General features: G+C 62.8%; 2 protein-coding genes across 7 annotated transcripts in view; both read left to right on the forward strand.

Annotated features, from left to right (window-relative positions):
• The window catches only part of Rgs12 (regulator of G protein signaling 12), a 106,386-nt gene extending 96,436 nt beyond the window's left edge, over positions 1-9,950 (forward strand). For 4 of the 5 annotated variants that reach the window (XM_076864408.1, XM_076864412.1, XM_076864409.1 and 1 more), the window contains 4 exons: positions 697-776; positions 1,194-1,347; positions 2,853-3,419; positions 9,507-9,950. In XM_076864408.1, coding sequence (XP_076720523.1) covers positions 697-776; positions 1,194-1,347; positions 2,853-3,419; positions 9,507-9,715 — 1,010 coding nt within the window. In that variant the 3' untranslated portion in view covers positions 9,716-9,950. Of the gene's footprint in view, positions 1-696; positions 777-1,193; positions 1,348-2,852; positions 3,420-9,506 lie in introns of those variants that run through there. The other variant, XM_076864411.1, reaches the window with a different exon arrangement.
• Positions 9,951-11,732: 1,782 nt separating this feature from the next.
• Positions 11,733-18,680, forward strand: Hgfac (HGF activator). 2 transcript variants are annotated; one of them, XM_076864806.1, is made up of 14 exons: positions 11,733-11,840; positions 12,375-12,567; positions 12,677-12,773; positions 12,908-12,987; positions 13,632-13,754; positions 13,949-14,080; positions 14,288-14,398; positions 14,521-14,695; positions 14,958-15,043; positions 15,393-15,648; positions 16,790-16,929; positions 17,149-17,289; positions 17,380-17,528; positions 18,501-18,680. In XM_076864806.1, the coding sequence occupies exons 1-14, from the start codon at positions 11,733-11,735 to the stop codon at positions 18,678-18,680; spliced, it is 1,971 nt and encodes a 656-aa protein (XP_076720921.1). The 2 variants fall into 2 exon arrangements, with proteins under 2 accessions (XP_076720921.1, XP_076720920.1); XM_076864805.1 differs by having other exon boundaries at positions 14,958-15,040; positions 15,369-15,648.
• Positions 18,681-18,996: the final 316 nt, after the last annotated feature.

An 18,996-nucleotide genomic window follows, 5' to 3' on the forward strand; every position in this document is an offset into this window, starting at 1 on the left:
CTGTCTCCTGAGGAACTTTCTAGAAACTACGGATGCTCATCTGTGTGGAGCAGTTTGCTTTATATACAGCTGTTTCAGGCAACTGGCCATGCCTTCCTCTCTGGGGCTTGGGCCTAAGTGACTCCCACAAGGCTGCATCTGAGGTGGGTCACACGGGGCCTGGTGCAGGGCACTTGTCCCTGTCCCACTCCCACTTCCTTGCCCTGAGCTCTAGAGAGTGTCATGTCCCTGCCCCAGCCCTGGAGCCAGGTGGGCTGAGTGCTGTGTGCAGCCCCCGTAGGGCGGCCACCAGCCTTGCCTGGCAGGTTCTGCGCCTCCCTCCAGGGCTAGGCACTGTGGGGCCTGTGGCATCTGCACAGCCAGCCTCTGGGGAGTCGTGTGCTCATGAGGCTGAGCAGGGAGCAGGAGAGCAGTGTTCAAGGGGCACTGGGGCCATTCCCAGTGTCACCGTCTGCCCACCACTCCTGCGTTAAGAGTGTGCATGCCAAATGACATACAAAATGAGGTTTCAACACTACTCTTCCTGAAGTCCCCTGTTAAATTTGCAGAGAAGCCGTGCGGCGCCCTCACCCAGCAGCAGCGGGAGGTGGTGGGTCTCTGGCTTTAGCTACTGGTTAGGTGAGGGGTATGAGTGCCTTTTGGCCTCTGCAGCTTTGGTGTGGAGGGTGCAGCCCAACACTCACCTCTTACCTTCAGCGCCCGCAGATAAGCAGAAAGGTGTGCCCAGCCGAGCGAGCACGGCAGTGAACTCCAGCCCCAGAAACCACGCGGCTATGGTAATTCCCCACACGCTCGGCCCTGCAGCCCCCGCCCCTCTCAGAGGGGCAGCTCTTAGCTCCCACCCCACTGCCACTGCACCTGGCCCTTCCTCTCCCCAACGAGCCCCCTTGTCACCCATTAACCTGGCGGAGGCTCTGTGTGCAGGGTTGGTACCACACCTGGGGGTCTCCTCCTGGCCCTGCCGGGCCTGGCTCCGCCCCTGTGAACAGCAGGCTGGGTTTCCCCTCCTGTGGGGGGTGGCTGGGCCTCACTGCTTCTCGTTCTGTGACCTGCCCTTGCCCTTGGTCTTCGGTGGTGCGTGCAGCTCCGCCCCAGCGCACCGTGTCCCTCCGAGCCTTTGCCTTATGACTGGTGAATGATGTGTTGTCATGTGTTGGAATGTGAGTAGAACTTTGACTTTCCTTCTAATGCAGGGTGAGGAAAGAACACTAGGCAAGTCTAATTCTATTAAAATAAAAGGAGAAAATGGAAAAAATGCTAGGGATCCCCGGCTTTCAAAGAGAGAAGAATCTATTGCAAAGATTGGGAAAAAAAAATATCAGAAAATTAATTTGGACGAAGCAGAGGGTATGTGTACTTTTTAAAACTTGCACGTTTTTTTAGTAAATGCACTACCAGTTTCTAGTACAGTCACCAAGCCCACTCTGCCCTGTCCACAGCTGGTGACTGCAGACCTGTCACACTGAGGCTTGTGCTATAGCTTTGCTGAAACCCCAGTTTTCAGGCTGAGAGCTAGGCCTCCCGTGGAGTCAGGGGGCCCTGCTGTGCCCAGCAGCACCCACTGTGCTGCAGCCTGCTCCCCCACAGCCTGACCCTGACACGAACCCAGGGCCCTGTCTTGGGTGGTGGAAAATTTGGCATCAGGGGGCCATGTCACTGAGGGTCACCAGGCAGAACTGGATGCCAGTGAAAAGGAGGTGGGGGTGCCAGTTGGGAGGGCCATGGGCTTGCTTACCTCTGTTGGTCAGTGGAGGCCCTGAAGAAGGCAGCCCACCCCACCCTGGGCCTCCAGGAGAGGTGCAGGCGACCCCTGAAGACAGACTGGGAGATGAGAGCCCTGGTGGACCTTGTTTTTATTCCCAAAGCTCCTAACAAAGAGAATCGCGGACAGCGGACCAGCACTGCTGTTGGGACCTGAATCGTAGTCCAGGGAGTCCTTGCTAGTCAGCTGGCTCGTCCCAGCTTGCTGTGAGTCCAACCTCACAGTAAGAAAGCAAAAACAGGACTCCTTCTGCCTCCGTGGCCACCAGGCAGAAGACACACACCCTTTGAACGTGTGCATTTCTGAGAATTATGGAAATGTGGAATTTTAAAAGATATCTTAAGGTTTATAAATGCAGAGTATGATTTAAATACTAGAGAAAGCTCAGTTCAGAAATCCCGTCTTTAAAAGGTGAACTTGAGTTACAGTGAAAATCTAGCCCGACAAAGAAGGGTCTGTGGACCCAGTGACTAAGCCAGGACTTCCACAGAGGCAGGGCAGGTGCAAGGCCCAGGGCACCCGTCTGCCCCGAGCCAGCTTTGGGCAGGACAGGGAGGCTTATAGTGCCTTCTCTCCCATGGCTTAGGAGCACTACCCTCTGTCCAGAGGTGGTGACCCTGAGTGGTAGGCGATTTGAGGGCCATCCATCCCAGCCACCCCACTGGCTGTCCCATTCTTGGTCTGGGGGTTCATCTGTAGCTGGGGCCTCTTGCTCTGTTGTGCCTTCATCTGGCCATCACTTCTACCTTGTCCTCAAAAAGGAGCTGGGCGCAGGTGTCAAAGGGCCCTGGACGTTAGCCAGAGACCCACAGCCAGGGCAGCACTGGCTGCCCCTCCTCCACCACATACGCGGGAAGCACAGGCTCTGTGTGCTCAGGCCCGGTGCACGGCTTGGTCCTCAGGGTACGGAGCTGCCTCCACATCCTGAGAAGGGCTCTGCTGCCAGCTGGGCCTCAGCCTCAGTCCTTCGAGGAGGCAGCACTGCACGCTGGCCTGCCTCGGCTTGTAGCGCCCTTGCGGGTGTGCTGTGCTATGGCATGCTTCCGGGGAACCTCTCTAAAGAGGGCCAATGTGGATTTTCTTCCAACAGAGTTTTTTGAGCTCATTTCCAAAGCTCAGAGCAACCGAGCAGATGACCAGCGTGGGCTGCTGAGGAAGGAAGACCTGGTGTTGCCCGAGTTCCTTCGCTTGCCTGCTGGTTCTGCAGAGCTCGCCCTCTCCACCTCGGCCCCGGCCAAAGGCTTTAGCAAGAGACCCGTGGCGGGCTGTGGCCAGGAGCGAGCAGTCCAGCCTTCCGGGAGCTGGGAGCCAGCCCAGGACTGCAGCGACAGCCCAGCCACCAGCCCTGGCTCTGCCCAGAGCCCCAGCTCCACCCACAGCCCTGGGTCCGCCCACAGCACCCCTGGGGTCCCTGGGACTACTGCACCTGGACAGAATACTCCTGGAGAGCCCTTCTGTGCCCCCCAGGGGCAGGAGGGCACTACGCAGATCTGGAGGAGGCAGTCAAGGGACGTAGAGGCTGGGGACATCCAGACCGTGGAGGAAGAGCATGTGGCTGACCTGACCCTAATGGGGGAGGGGGACATCAGCAGCCCCAACAGCACACTGCTGCCTCCATCCCCCAGTCCCCAGGACACACCCGGACCTCCAAGACCAGGTACCTCCAGGTTCTGACCCCTGCACCCTGGTGCCATCCTGCTTGCTCCCCACCATGGTTCACTCGAATGTTCAATAAAAGGGAACAGCCGTGGTACACGGCCCTCATTTAATGAGATGCTCCGTGGGGCGGCCCTCTCCTCATGGTTTTGCCTTCTGAAAGGAGACACTGGGGCAGCAGTCGCGTTCGCATTTGACAGGGTGGTCACCGAAGGGTGCACAGTCCCTCTGCTCTGCAAAGGTGCCATGGGAGCAGCAACCCAGGTTCAGTGACACCCTGAGCAGGGCTGGGACTTCTGTTAGTAAAACCTGCAGAGCTGGCGTTTTTAGTGTTTCAGTTTCAAGATTAAAAAAAAAAAAAAAAAAAAAAAAAGTATTGACTTGAGCCAGAGAGCAAAGGCGCCTGTGGCTCACAGGAGGACCAGGGCTCTGATAATCTCTCAGTGGGCAGGCCGGACACCCACCAGTCCCCTGAGCCAGTTGGCGCAGGCGCCCTGCTTCATGGCGTTGGCCACCCTCCCTCAGCCGGCTGTGCCTCAAGGGAGGCGTGGGCTGGAGTGTGGAGGTGAGCAGCTCGGCCTGCTGGCAGGACGCCCCACAGCTGCCAGGACCAGGCTGGAGCCAGCAGGGGGTGTGGGGCCAGGCCTGGCTGTGGTGACATGTGCTCACACCCAACGCCTCGATCGGGGCCTGTCCTCTGGGTTCCCGCGCCCCAGGCTGGATACCCAGGATCAGGTCTGCCAACTCCATGGGCGCCCAGGGCAGTCTTCATGCGTGTCCCTTCTCCACACAGCCGGGTGCTCAGGAGGGCCGCGCACTGTGGGCTGGGCTTCACGACGCCTCGGGCGCCAGCTGTCCTTCTGCTCTTCCGTCTGTCTGCAGTCCACCTGTGTCTCCTCTTCCAGGAGCAATAAACTCGAGATCTCTTGTCTGGTCTGGCTTACAATTCCTTTCTTCTTTATTTGAAAATGTGCTTCCACTTTAGAAAACTGCAGAGGTAGTTTAATCTAGGGAAAGTATTACACATTTTGAGACATTAGTGGAAGATATCATTCACTGAACAAAATTCCTGAGCACCTCACATGTGTCTGCGAACACAGCCTGGTGACGGGTGGGAGTGGGCTTGAAAGTGAGGAGGAGCCTGGTGGGCAAGGTTCCTCTGCCAGAGAGCCCCGTCTCCACCTCTGCCTCTGGCCCTCCTTACCTGGGGGATGGGGAGGCTGAAGTCGTCCAGTTTGTTCCTGAAGCCAGAAGCCAGACCCACCCACAACTGAATGTGGAGCCTCTGCCCTCCTCTCACACCTTAGCCCCTGGCCTGGCTGCTGGGCTGCCTCTGCGCAGGACCAGAGCACGTGGTTTTCCCACTGCACGGGGCCTTTGGCCTGGGCAGTGGTGCAGCATGGTGCCTGGCCAGACGGCTGCTGCTGGCTTACCCCTGGCATTTCATAGCAGAGGGCGATGGTGGTACAGTCGTGTAGAGGGTGAGTCCCCAGCACCCCGGGAGAGAGGAACCCAGGGTGATCCTCTGGCTCTGTCCTGGACATGGCAACAGCAGGAGAGGATGTGTGGGACTTTGGCCACAGTACAGAGGTCTGTAGCTCCCACCAGCCTGTCCGAGGGTTGCTGGACAGTTGTAGGCATTGATGGCCTGCCTAGTCTTCCTGGAGGCAATGACCCTGGTCTGCAGGGCCTAGGGGTGCTGGGGCTAGACTCCTCTGTGGGAGAATGCCCTGCACAGAAGCCTGTTCCTGTGGTGAAGGAAGCCCAGTGTCCTCAGCCTCCCGATGGGGCATTCCTCGCTAATTGTGCCAGGTCAGTGGGGGAGGTCGCAGAAAGGCCAAAGAAAGTGTCAGGGGCAGCATGGGACATGTATGATTTGCCAGGGAAAGCTTACAAGAGACCAGTGACTGCTCCAGGAGTTCAGTGGGACAGGCTGACAGCACCGTGTCCCTCACAGAGCTTCACCAGGCAGCCTCCTCCCCCTCCCTGTTGTTGGTAGCTGGCTGGACAAGTGGCATGTGCCCTCTCCACATGCCCTCAGCCTCACGCCCGGCTTCACTCGGGGAGGGAGGTGCAGAAGCAGTGACGTCATAGCACGCGCCTGGCAGTGTGCGCGTCTAACCAGCACCCCAGGAGCGTCTGGGCATGTGAGACGTCGCTCTCTGGATGGCACTCCTTTGCCCTAGTTCCTGTACACAGAAAGCCACGTCCTTCAAGATGACATGTGTCCTGCCCTTACTTTCCTTAACTTGACTAGGTTTGGAGAATGGAAAGGGGCCTGCAGGGACGTGGTGTTGTGCTCTCTTCTCAGGGACAATGCAGGCACCTTACTCGCGAGCAGCCTGAGCCTGCTCGCGGCTCTGACTCCATTGCTCAGGTCTGGAGGTCCAGGCTCCACCGGGTGCCCTCACTGGTTCTAACTGCTGTGACTCCTCTCGATGACGTGGTGGCCACGATGGACATCCAGGGAGGGAAATACAATGTGGCAGTGTGGCCACGTCCTCAGGACTCCCACCTGACCCTGTCACCAGGGGCAGGCTACCTGCATGAAGACAGGCTTCACTTCCCCGCACGCGCATTGCCTGCCAAATAACCCAGGCCCCCTCCTTGCCCCAGGCTCTGCTTGGGCATATGAGTTGGAGATGTCAAGTGGAAGCCGGGTTGGAGCCCAGCTTGGCACTCCAGGATACTTGGGCTGGCGTGTGTGCACATGGTGTGTCTGCAGAGCATGTGTGTGTGTGTGTGTGTGTGTGTGTGTGTGCGCGCGCGCGCGCGCGTGTGTGCATGCGTGCGTGCACGTGCGCTCACCTGTGTGGTGGGCGTGTGTGCTTGGGTGAGTCCCTGTGGCTTTGCGAATTTTTATGTCTTGACACAGGAAACTCCAAATTACCCGAGTCACCTCACTGTGGGGAAAAGCCAGGAGTGTCCCCTGCTTAGAGGCCCGGCCTTGATCAGCTGTCTTGGGTCCTGCACAGAAGAGCTTTGTTGAGGCATTCACGAGGGCGTGTGGGCCAGGAGCAGAGGGTCGCAGGCCAAGTGCTGGGCAAATCTCAGAAGGCTGCCTTGCTCTTGGCGTTCACGTTGGCTTCTGTGACACTGTGGCCCTTGTGTTGCTGGCGCCCCACTCCAGCCCCACTGTTGCTCTGATAACCCCACCCCACGACCTTCCCATCAGTGTCTGCCTGGTTTCCAGCAAATGCCCCGGGGCTGCTGGGTTGTGTGGCCCAGCTTTTCTGGGCTTATGACCCAAGGCACTTTGACCCAGTGAGGTGCAGGTCTGTGGTGGTGGAGGCTGAGTCAGACCCACTGGGGCACCTCTTCCCCCGAGCCCACCCCACTCCCAGGTTCAGCCTCCTTGGGGTCTGGCCTCTCATGGTCACCACCCCACCTGCCCTTCTCTCCCAGCACCTCGGGCCCCAGCAGAGCCCCAGGTCATGTCTCTGAGATCCTGTGGCTAAGCTCCCCACCAGGACTCTCCACGTGTGTACTCACCCGCCAGCAGGGACTAAGGCCTAAGATCAAGGTTCAGGGGTCATGCCCTCACCCTGGGGCTAGAGGTGTGGCCGGGTCCCTCTTTGCCCTCCCTTTGCCTCTGCCTGGACACCTCCCTGGCCTTGCCACAGCTTCAGGCCTACTGAGGCCCGCGTGAGACAGGCCTGCCTGGCTTCAGCTCTGTCCGGAACTTCTGGGGGAGGCCCTGTCCAGCCACTGTCCCCAGGCATTGTGTCTCAAGAGAGGCTGGTGGCCCCTGACAGCCACAACACAGCTCAGACCTCACCCCCCCCCCGAGCTGCCACTGGTCTTCAGTGGAAGAGGCGGCCATCTACCAGATTGCTAAAGCACTTCCTGTACCTGAGCTCTGCCCAGTGGCTGCCACAGGACTCTGGGCCCAGGGTCTGCTGGCTCTTCCTCCCTCTATTCTCATGAGCGTCTTCAGCCATGGCCAGGCCTCCTGCCCATTCCAGGGGCTTCCCCATTGATTCTTAGGGCTGACCAACTGGCCCATCCACTGTCCCCAGCCCCTGGCCTGGGTTGTGACAACCTGGTCCCTAGCTGCTCCCACCACAGCTCCTCCACCTGCCCTTCAGACATCCAGGATGATCCCAAAGGGAAAGACCCAAATCTGTGAGTGGCCCTCAAAGCCACCTGCCCCACCCCACATGCTCTCCAGAATAAGCTCTTCCCAACCCTGAAACCTGCCCTCCCCCTCCCCCGGTGGCTCCTGTCTGTAGCCCCTCCCCAGGGTGGGTTTGCTGGGTGCCCCCTCAGCTACCCTCACGCCCTGTCCACCACACCCTCTAGCTGCAAGCTCACGTGCAGCTGTGGACCTGCCCTGCAAGTTTGCTGAGTGAGCAGCTCTAACCCAGCCCACTGTCACTCACCATCCTGGGCTGGGCCTCTGTGGAGGCATGCAGAGAGCGTGGAAGTCCTGAGCCAGAGTAGGGATTTAGTGGCCACTCTCTCCCATGGGGACTGCAGGATCTGGCAGGCCTCAGTGGATGAGTTGCCATGGGAGGGACCAGGAGGGCCAAGGGACAGATGGTAGGGTCCCTAGCCTCTGGCTCCCTCTGCTGGCCCTTCCTTCCTCTATTCTCATGAGCTTCTTCAGCTGTGCCCAGGCCTCCTGTCCCTTTCTGACTGATGGGGATACCTGGGACAGAGGAGGTGACAGGACTAGTCTGTGCAGATGATTGGGAGCATGGTGGCAGAGTTGGCCGCAGTGTCTGGGACAAGGGAGAGTCCCCTGGGGCAGTGGAATGGGCAGCAGAGTGGGACCCCTGGGAGAACCTGGCGGGTGAAGGGCTCAGCCTACACCCCAAGCCTGGCCCTGCTGTCTGCTGCCCCTGTGAGGGCCCAGCTGTGGGCCAGGAGCACTGGGCTGGGGAGGGGTATTTGAGCTCTGCCAGCCCAGGTACAGCCCAGAGCCACAGGCAGCCCACCTGCAGGTGTGCTTGGGCAAGTGAAGAGGGTGCCCCAAGGGTGTGGGGGCACTTCTAGGCTCCTGGGGCAGCTCAGGGCAGGGAGACATGGAGGTTGCCTGCAGGCAGGAGGAAAGGTCCTGGGGGCAGTGTCTGGGGGAAGGGAGAGTCCCCTGGGGCAGTGGGATGGGCAGCAGAGCTGCCTTGCTCTGGGCTTTGGGAGTGTGGGGCAGAGGTTCTGACGGGATTGGCACCAGGAGGCAAGGCCACTTTGGATGTAGCCAGCTGCAAGTGGCCCCTCAAGCCCCACGGGGTCCTGTTGTGCCTGCCTGGGAGCATTAAGGAGCCCAACAACCAGGTGACAGGGACCTCAGTAGGTGGCCTGGGCCTGTCCTGAGCTGCAGAGGGGTGAGGGAGGCTGGCAGGTGTGAGTCTGGGGGGTGTGAGTCGGGCAGGCAAGGCAGTTTGGGGGCTTCTCGTGGACACAACTTTCCCACTCTGCTGCAAGAGGTTGATTAGACCCAGGGCACGGCCACCTCTGTGTCATCCCGGAGCCCTTTCTGCCACAGCAGCCACGCTGGTGTTTTCACCCCTCCCCACTTACAGCCCTGGTAGCAGGCAGTGTGGCAAGGAAGGCATCAAGGACACTGCGAGAATGAGGTGGCGCCATGGAAGGTGCCCAAGGCAGAGCAAACCATGGCCACCCAGCAACATGGGCAGGGTGCGGGGGTGCAGACTGCAGGAAAGGGTCCCATGTGGCCTGGCACAGACGAGGGTGGGGTACATGTGTTGGAAAGTCCTGTGACGGACGGGAGGCCATGGCAAGGACTGCCCAGGGTCCCAGCTGCACTGGGGCCTCACTCCAGACCAGCCTCACGGTCATGGCTTCTTGGCCGGCTGCTCCACACAGTGCTATCAGCAAGGGCACCAACCTCACTGTCAGCAGGGCCTGTGAGCGTCGTGGCTGGGGACAGAGTGCCGGCAGGTGGTACCTGCAGACCAACCTGGCACTGGGGATAGTTAGCTCCTGCCCCTGGCCCAGAGGCCCGTGATTGGAGGTCCCCTGCCCCTGGGGTGGCTCTGGGGTGATCTGTGTCTGTGCAGGGCCATCGGCAAGTCCTGAAAGCCTAGGTCCAGGCAGGTGACAGCCTCTCTCCTCCCTGTGACAGGAGGCAGGGCCCGTGGCAGCCGAGGCCTCCCGGTCAACAGGACCATCGATGTGGACCTCGTCCCTGATGTGGCGGCCAGGCTAGGTGGTGACGTGCTGGGGGCGAGGGTTGGTGGGCCCCTGATGTCAGGATGCCCTGGCCAGGTGAGCCCTGTCCCAGGTGAGCCGGCCAAGCCCCCGGCTAGCACACACCGGGCCACCTATGTCTGAAGCTGCTCCTGGTCCCGTGCAAGCTACCCTGCCCTGATCTCCACACACGTGGACACCACCTGCCCAGGACCTCGCAGGGGCACCTGGAGCGTGTGCCCCTCAGCCACTACACCCTCAGGAGTCAAACGGGGAGAAGGCGGGACCACCTCGTTGCAAGGCCTGGCCTCAGACACCTCCCACCAGCCCGGTGCTGCCCTCGGCCTCAGACTCTTCCCAATAAAGCGTTTTGAAGACCTGCCGCGTGTCGGCTTGATGCTGAGTGCTGGGGACAGAGGTGCTGAGCTTGGGGAGCCCTCGTTCCTGTGGGACTCCAGAAGCGTACGCAGGAGATGTCTAGGAGGTGACAGAGGGCCCCAGAAGACGGTGCCCGGCAGTGAGGAGTAGAAGGCCCTCCTGCCCTCTGATGTGCAGAGAACAGAGGTCACCTTGGGCTCCAGGTGGAGCCTGTGGCACTGAGGGGCAGCCTTGCCACATCAAGTTCCCTGCCCTCTGCATGCCCCACTGCCCGATCCAGGGTCTTTCGTGTCTGTCCCTCCCTCCTCTCTTTAGGGTGACCGCTGGTGGAGCCAGGGCTCTTGTGGGAGCTGTGCTCAGCTGACCACTGAGGTCCCTTTCTTGGCACTGCCCCCACCACGGCACAGCAGGGACCCTGTAGCTGCAGGCCAGTCTGCTGCCCTTAGCTGCACTTGGAGGGTGCCCAGAGAGGGCTGTGGGGAGCCAGCTGAGCTGAAGCCTGCCTGCAGAGGAGGCTGGACAGTGCCGGGCAAGTGGGGAGGCCAAGGCCACAGTGAGTCTGGTCGGAATCGAGACCCTGTGGGGCAGGAGCCCAGGGAGGGGGAAGGGCTGGCCACAGGGAGGAGTAGCAAATCCGAGAGGCTCAGTGCCCTGGACCCGGGTGGCTCAGTGGGAGCCCCAAGGCCCGTCCTGCACACCATGCCAGAGCTGGGCGATTGTACCGGTGCCTGAGAGCTCCCAGCAAGGCCTCTTGAGTGGTTCTGGGTGTTTCCAGGGAGTGGCTCCCAGTGGACAGCACTCTGGGCAGGGGTCCAGGGGAGGCATCAGAATAGAAGGCGAGAGCCTGGCACTTGCTGTCCCCTATCCACTGTGCCAGGCTGGGTCTCACCAGTGTTCATTCTTCCCTCTGCACAGATGGGAAAACGGAGGCTCGGAGAGCATGGGGCTTGGGGTGGACCGCGAGACAACTTCAGCGCCAGGCCAACCCCAGGCCCAAGGGGGAGTCTGCCTTCCTGCCACCCTTCTGCCAGCGGAACCTCTGACCTGTGGGGAACTGCAGGCACCTTGCTGGCTGCTCAGAAATTGCAGAAGAGGTTCCAGAGGCAGCTCTGCCCGCAGCCCTTAGTCACACACTTGTGGGGCAGGGCCCCTCCGCCTTGTCCCGGGACCCCTGGTGCCTGGCCCAGGCCCGAAGGGCTGTGCTGGGCCCAGAGACGCCCAGAGACAGCCATGCAAGCAGCCCAGGGGCTGGAGGAAGTGCCCACCCTGTCCAGGAGGGGGCAGGAGAGACCTGTTCTGGGGTCACTGTTTGCAATATGCAGCAGGGTGTATGGTCCACCCTCCGTACCTCTTTTGTGGTGTGGGGAGAGGGTGCAGGTCCCTCGGGCTGTGTGTGGCTGGCCACGGCCCTGGACCCTCAAAGCTCATGAAGAGTTCACCAACACGAGAGGCCAGCCCCCCGCAATTTTGGCCCAGCGCTGGCCAAGGAGTCCCACAACGCCACCTGCCTGTCTGGGAATGCTTCTTGGAAGGGACCTTAAGCCAAGATCCCAGGAGAGTGTAGGGTCCAGGACCAGTACAGGCTGAGGCTGGTGGGGCAGCCAGCCCCTCGGCAAAGGCAGGGGAGTTGGTGGCAGGGTGGAGGTGGGGACAGAGCTCCCTCTCCAGTGCTGGCACATGGGAGGTAGCCAGGGTTAATCATTCCCACATGGCCTTGACCCCACCTGGGCTGACCGATTCGCTCCCACCTCCCGCTGCCCCTCTCGCCAACTCAGGAGGAGCCATGGGGCGCTGGGCCTGGGTCCCCAGCCCCTGCCCCCCACCTGGGCTGTGTGCCTTCCTGCTGCTGCTGCTGCTGCTGCCGCGGGGGACCCAGCCCCAGGCCAGAGGGGTGAGCGCCGCTGCTCCCAGGCAGTGTGGCCAAGGGCTCCCTGGGGTACCCCAGGCTCCTGGGCTTCAGCCAGAGGGACGGCTCCCCGGGCAGGGGGAATGGGCTGGGGCCCAGGTGACTGGGGGTGAGAGTCGGCCTTCAGGGCTGAGGTGAGGCTGGACTAGCCTGGGCACTGGGTCCCTGAGCTTGCTGTGCTGTTCCTGGAGCTGGGGGTCCCTGTGTTGCCTGGCCTGGGCCCCAGTGGGTCTCGGCCCCTCCCCCGGCCTCGGTCGGTCCCGGTGTTTGAGGTGGGGAGCGAGGGGCCTCTGAGGGGCTCCGGCTGCTCCTGTCCTCCCTAGACTGACCAGGGTTCAACCCTGAGGGGTGGTATACCTGGGGTGGGCTGTAGCTTGAGTCCAGGATGGGGAGGGCACAGGCCCAGAAGAGACTTCAGTGTCCTGGGGCCCCAGACCCTGCTCCACTTCGCTTCCCAGCACAAAGCGGTCTCAGGACTGGGATTCCCCCTACACCCTCCTGGTTTCTGGTTCCTCCTAGGATGGCACAGAACCCCCAGAACCTAATGCCACAGCCCCCCTTGGGGGCCCCATGATCCCTGTGACCTCTGTGACCCTCAAGACCCCAGCAACAAGTGCTCCAGAGGCAGAGGTGGAGGCAGAGGGACCCCAAGGTGGGGAGCTCCAGTCCCCAACCAGGGTGGCTCCCTCCCGCAATGGCCCAGGGAGCCAAGGTGGGTCGGGAGAGGAAGCTTCCCATGGCACCTGGTGGTTGTGGGCATGGGTGGGCTGGGGTGGGTGCCCTGTGGCGAGGACTGGAGCCCTGGCCTGCCGCCCCTGCAGTGCTCACCGAGGCCGGGCAGCCCTGCAGGTTCCCCTTCCGCTACGGAGGCCGGATGCTGCACTCCTGCACCCTGGAGGGAAGCGCCCGCAGGAAGTGGTGGGTCCCAGGTGGGGCGGGGGCCGAGGCCCCCTGGGTCTGGCATGCTGGAGAAGAGTGGCTGGAGCTCCAGGCAGGGCCGGGAGGGGTGGGCCTTTGGCCTGGACCCACTGACCCCCAGCATTGCTTCCCAGGTGTGCGACCACTCACAACTATGACCGGGACAGGGCCTGGGGCTACTGTGTGGAGGTTGTCCTGCCTCTGGAGGACCCAGGTGGGTGCAGGGTGTGGGGTGCGACAGCCTGACCCCAGTTAGGAGGGGCTGAGGTGGGGTGTGTGAGCTGGGGGTGCCAGGGTCCCAGTGCTGAGCGGGGGTAGGACCAAGGGAGACAGCTGAGCTGGGCAGGGGTCCTGCCTAGTGTGGAGGAGCGGCTGCAATTTGACCCTGGAGATGGCTGCCAGCCAAGGAGCCAGCCGCCCTGGGTCCAGTGTGGGCACCTTTTCAGGTAGGGCTCCGCCCTCTCTGGGGCTGGGGCGCCCTCTCGTGGCAAAGGCCAGCCTCTGGCCACAGACAAGCCCTGGACAGATGCAGGGTGGGGCCAGGTGGCCCAGGGCATGAGGCTGGAGGTCTGGGGCTTGTGAATCTCTGGGGACATGGCAGGGGACCGCGCTGCCTGACAGTGTTGGTGCCAGCTTCTAGGATGCCACGTGCAGAGCCATGGGGCACCTTGCCCAGGTGCCAGGTAGAGGGCTGGGGAGAAAAGGGAGGTCTGTGTCCCCCCCTGGGGACCTGCACCCTCAGGACCCAGAGGGAGCAGCTGGAAGTGGAGGCCCACGGAGGCCCTTGGCAAGCAGCGGAGTCATAGAGGGACCCCGAGGACTCTTGCCCCCATCACAACCTCTCCTGCTTGACCATAGCTGCCCTTGACCCCTGTGCCTCCGGGCCTTGCCTCAATGGGGGCACGTGCTCCAGCACCCAAGACCCCGTGTCCTATCATTGCACCTGCCCCCTGGCCTTCACTGGCAAGAACTGCAACATTGGTGAGTAGGCCCTGGGGGCCCGGGGGCCAAGGGGCCAGGGGCCCAGGGGGCCATGGGGGTCAGGGGGCCAGGGGGGCCTGGGGTCCACGGGCCTGGAGCCAACCAGGGAGGGCGGAGAGTGGTTGGGGGGGCCCAGGGTGGGGTCCTGCCTGGGCTGTGGTGCAGGGAGTAGGGGCTCACTGTGTGGCCCCCAGGGAAGTGCTTCGACGAGACCCGCTACGAGTACCTGGAGGTGGGTGACCGCTGGGCCCGCGTGCACCAGGGCCACGTGGAGCAGTGTGACTGCATGGGTGGCCAGGCCCAGTGCGAAGATGCCCACCACACAGGTACACCGTGGCCAGCTCCGGGCAGGCCTGGGCCCCATGGTGAGGGTCAGCCACGTCCCTGAGCCCCCGACAGGCCTTCCTTCCCCACCCAAGCAGAAGGGACTTGCCCGAGGCCACCCAGCAGCAAGGGCACAGGAACAGGAAGGACCCGGGCCCTGGCCCCTGCAGGAGCTCGAGGCTGGGCCTAGCTTCTGGGCCCTTCTGCAGCTTGCCTGAGCAGCCCATGCCTGAACGGGGGTACCTGCCACCTGATCCTGGGCACGGGGACCAGCGTCTGCGCCTGCCCGCCAGGCTATGCTGGGAGGCTCTGCAACATTGGTGAGTGGGTTTGGCCCCCTGCCCTGGGAGCAAGCTTGGGGGTGGTGTCAGGGAGGCCCTGCTGTGGGTGGCTTCACACCTGTCCTGTGTGGGAGCCTCATCCACACCTGCTGTGCTCTCAGTGCCCACAGAGCGCTGCTTCCTGGGGAATGGCACTGAGTACCGTGGCGTGGCCAGCACTGCGGCCTCCGGCCTGGGCTGCCTGGCCTGGAACTCCGACTTGCTGTACCAGGAGCTGCACGTGGACTCGGTGGGCGCTGCCGCCCTGCTAGGCCTGGGCCCCCACGCCTACTGCCGGTCAGCACCCGGTGGCCACCACAGGCACCTTGCTCTGAGTGGGTGGGTGGCTCCCAGAACCCAGCTGGGACCAGCACTGCCCAGATGGCCTGATAGCCTCTGCCCAGAAGCCTGCCCTCAGGAGGCTGGGCAGAGACGCTCTGGCAGGGGTCTGCGGAGCAAGCACCGTTGCTCTGGGTGTGAGGAGTCCCGGGCCTGGGTTCCCAAGGGGTCCCCTATCCCAGCCCTCTCTGAGTGGCAGTGTGACTCCTGTCCCCTGCAGGAACCCAGACAAAGATGAGAGGCCGTGGTGCTACGTGGTGAAGGACAGCGCGCTCTCCTGGGAGTACTGCCGCCTGGCCTCCTGTGGTGCGAGGGTGCAGGGCACAGTGGGCGGCGCTGCCTGAGGCCCTGAGACAGGAGATCAGGGGACAGGTTGACCCTGGGGGCGGCTCCCAGTGGCCCCATGCCCCAGGACTGCCCTCTGGGGTCTCTGGCTCTCCTGGGGTCGGTGGCAGTGTCCCAGGCTGCAAGGGAGACCGGAGCTCCCGAGGGTGCTGGCCACTCTGTGGCAGATCCTGTGGGTGGTGTTCTCCTCGCATCCTAGTGGGGGAGACGGAGGCTCAGAGGGGGCCCATGCCCAGAGCAGGGGTGGGCAGAGGAGGCCCTCCCTGCCCTGGGGAACCCTGTGGAGGTGACCTGGTGACCTCTGCTCCAGAATCCTTGGTCAGAGTCCAGCCCCCACCCCCTGAGGTCCTGGTGACCCTGCCAGAGCCAGCCCCAGCTGGACGCCCAACCTGTGGCAAGAGGCACAAGAAGAGGACATTCCTGCGGCCACGGATAGTGGGCGGCTCCTCCTCCCTGCCTGGCTCCCACCCCTGGCTGGCTGCCATCTACATAGGGGGCAGCTTCTGTGCTGGGAGCCTCATCCACACCTGCTGGGTCGTGTCTGCTGCCCACTGCTTCTCCAGCAGGTGAGTGGCCCTGGCCCTGAGCCCAGCCCACAGGGCCACGAATCCCAGCCATCCCCCATCCCCCACCCACATCCCACTCCGCCATTCGCTGCACCCGTACCCACTGCCCGCCACAGGACCGCCACGCTGGCCTCCATCCCATTCCGGCCCTACCCTGCACACGCCTATTGCCATCACCACGCCGCCCGTCCTGGGCCTCCGTGGGCCTTTCCACCTGTCCCTGCTCCTCACTGGGACTCAGCGCTTGGCCTCGTGCTGAGCTCTGAGGCTCCAGAGACCCCGGCGTTATTTGGGAGGCCCTGGGACAGGGTGGAGGGCTCCTGCAGAGGCACCAACAGATACGTCCGGGCCTCCGGGTAGACCCCCGAGCCCAGCTCCAGGCAGGGTTGGGAGGAGGGAGGGAACGACTGCCTCCTCCTATGGCCAAGGTGCTTGAGGGGTGCCCAGCTGGTAGGGACAGCAGCGACAAGACACCTTGGAGCCTCCGGGAATCCCGCTGGACAGGAGAAGCTCTGGCCCACTCTGGGCTCCCAGCAGTCCTCCTGCCTTCCACCCGGGGAAGCTGACCAACCGGGGAAGGAAAGCCCGGGTCCCACCGCCCAGCCTGGAGGGCAGGAGGGAGCAGACAGGCCCCTTCTCACCTTGTGCCCCTGCCAACAGGGTCCAGGGGGACTGTGCAGGTCCTGTCCTGAAGAGGAAACCTGAGGCCCAGACGGTCAGGGGCTGACACGGGGCCTGGGCTCTGTGTCCTCCAGTGGCGAGGGACGTATCTGGGACCCCACAGGCCAGGTCCAGCTGGGACAGGGCCTTCAGTAGGACAGGTCTCCACCGACCCGGGCAGTCTCAGCACATTGGCCTGGGTGCCCGCGGGTGTCACTGGGCTGCTGGAGATAGCGCAGCACACTGTGGCTCCTGGGCCCAGGCCTGGGGTGGCTGCGACCCCACCACTCCTCTCTCCAACTCACTGACAGTGGACTAGCGAGGGCCACTGCAGGCCTCTCCCTGGGGCTGTGGGCCGCACCTCAGCCATTGCTGAGCAGCCATGGCCAGCGGGGCCAGTTCCAGGTGGGGGTGCTGACCAAGTGGCCTGAGGAGAGGTCCAGTCCCCCCGACCCCACACAGTCCCCCCGACCCCACACAGTCCCTCCAGGGAGAGCGTCTCGGTGGTGCTGGGCCAGCACTTCTTCAATCGCACCACAGACGTGACCCAGACGTTTGGCATCGAGAAGTACATCCCCTACTCCCTGTACTCGGTGTTCAACCCCAGTGACCATGACCTTGGTGAGCTCCGTGCTGCAGCAGGCTGGGTGTTCTCTGTGCACCTGAGCCAGAGCAAGGACAGGGCAGGGGCCGGGCAGACACTGGGGGCTAGAGCAGGAGGGGTCTGGGCAGGGCAGCCAGGGTGCCTGTTGTGGCCTCCATGGCTGGAGGGAGCCTGGCCTGTGACTCAGTCCATCCTGGACCCCTCCTAGGCTGACCTCTGACCTCTCTCCTGCTCAGTCCTGATCCGGCTGAAGAAGAAGGGAGAGCGCTGTGCTGTCCGCTCCCAGTTTGTCCAGCCCATCTGCCTGCCCGAGCCTGGTGTCTCCTTCCCCCCTGGACAAAAGTGCCAGATTGCAGGCTGGGGCCATGTGGACGAGAGTGAGTGGGGGACTGCCCCAGAGCCAGCCCGGGGGAGCAGCGGCCAGCCATAGTGAGCTGGCCCACGCTGAAAAGCGCCGTGCCCTGCAGATGTGAGCAGCTACTCCAGCTCTCTACGGGAGGCACTGGTGCCCCTGGTCCCTGACCACAAGTGCCGCAGCCCCGAGGTCCATGGTGCCGACATCAGCCCCAACATGCTCTGCGCGGGCTACTTCGACTGCAAGGCCGACGCTTGCCAGGTGAGCCGGGCTGCCCAGTGGGACTGGACACGTGGGGTTGGTCGACCTGCTTACCCCTTGGAGCTCCGAGCTGGAGGGGTCCGGGACAGAACTTACACCCACTGGTCTGGTGGCCAGCACCCCAGGATGGATGGCTGCCTGGCCCCTCTAGAGAGGGCAGGTGTCTTCACAGCCTTGTCCTCAAACATATGACAAGAGGCCTCAGGCCACACCAGTAAAGCCCAGGTTCGCCCAATGGCGAGGGGCACCACAGGATGTCAGTTGCCCAAGGCCACCCACGCCCCTTTGCCCAGATGTCTCTCAGACGTGCTCATTGCTCAGGCCACTAACCAGTAGCTAAGGTCTGTCCCCTCCGCGGCCTGATCCCGTTCATGCTCCACGTCAACAGGGCCATCTTGGAAGGACTGCTCAGCAGGCCAGGTCCTAGGTGGGGAAGCAGCCCCAGGCCAGATCTCTCTTCTGAGTTTGCAGGGCTCAGGTGTGGAGAGGGTGGGGCTGGGCAGGGACACAGGGTACGGAGCTGTCAGGGAGGGCTTCCTGGTGTGTGGGGTGGGTGCCCTTGTCCTGAGAACCGCACAGCCTTGAGGGCAGCAGGGAGCATGGCAGGTGGTGGGAGAGGCAGGCGCCCACATGGAGAGCGCTTCTGGGCAGGAGAGGGCAGCCAGCTTGAGAGTGTGTTGCTGGTGGAGGTGAGGGGCAGCCGGCAGGTTGCAGGAGGCAGTGGTGAGGGGGCTCCCCTGGACTGGCAGAGCTGGCCCTAGGGTGGCCTGGGAATGAGGTGACCTGTATGTGAGGTCTCATCCTCAGAAATGCCCTTGCTCTCTGTCCCCATGCTGCCAGACAGCCTTCTGGGGCAGTTCTGTCACCAGCAGAAGACACTTCCTGGATTTGCACTCCTGGGGGCCTTTGGGTGGGGGTGTGGAGCTGCTACTCGGTGTCCTGAGCCAGCTCCCAGCCACGTCTCTGCCCCAGGGTGACTCGGGTGGGCCCCTGGCCTGTGAGAAGAACGGGGTGGCCTACCTGTATGGCATCATCAGCTGGGGCGATGGCTGTGGGCGCGGCAAGCCAGGCGTGTACACCCGCGTGGCCAACTATGTGGATTGGATCAGTGACCGGATACGGCCTTCCAAGCGGCCTGCAGCACCCTCCTGAAGCTCAAGACAGCCTTCCCACTGCCTGCCTCACTGACAATAAAGACCTCTCTGGCACCTCCTCTGTGACTCCTGCCTGCCCGGCCCTCCTGGGCCACAGCTTGGGCCAGTGGCTGCAGATGGGGTGATCTGGGCCAGCAGCCAGCATGGTCAGTAGAGATGGGAGCCAGTAGCCCCCAGGAGGGCCTGGCCCCATGGCCCAGCAACTCAGGCAGGGGATTATGGTCCGGTCAGCATCCAGGCCACACCCACCGCAGGGCCAGCTGCCGACAGCTATGTGGTCAGGTCCAGGCACCCTGGGTGGTCGCAGGGCAGCA

Source organism: Callospermophilus lateralis, chromosome 8 (assembly GCF_048772815.1).
Source record: "Callospermophilus lateralis isolate mCalLat2 chromosome 8, mCalLat2.hap1, whole genome shotgun sequence".
Taxonomy (NCBI): domain Eukaryota; kingdom Metazoa; phylum Chordata; class Mammalia; order Rodentia; family Sciuridae; genus Callospermophilus; species Callospermophilus lateralis.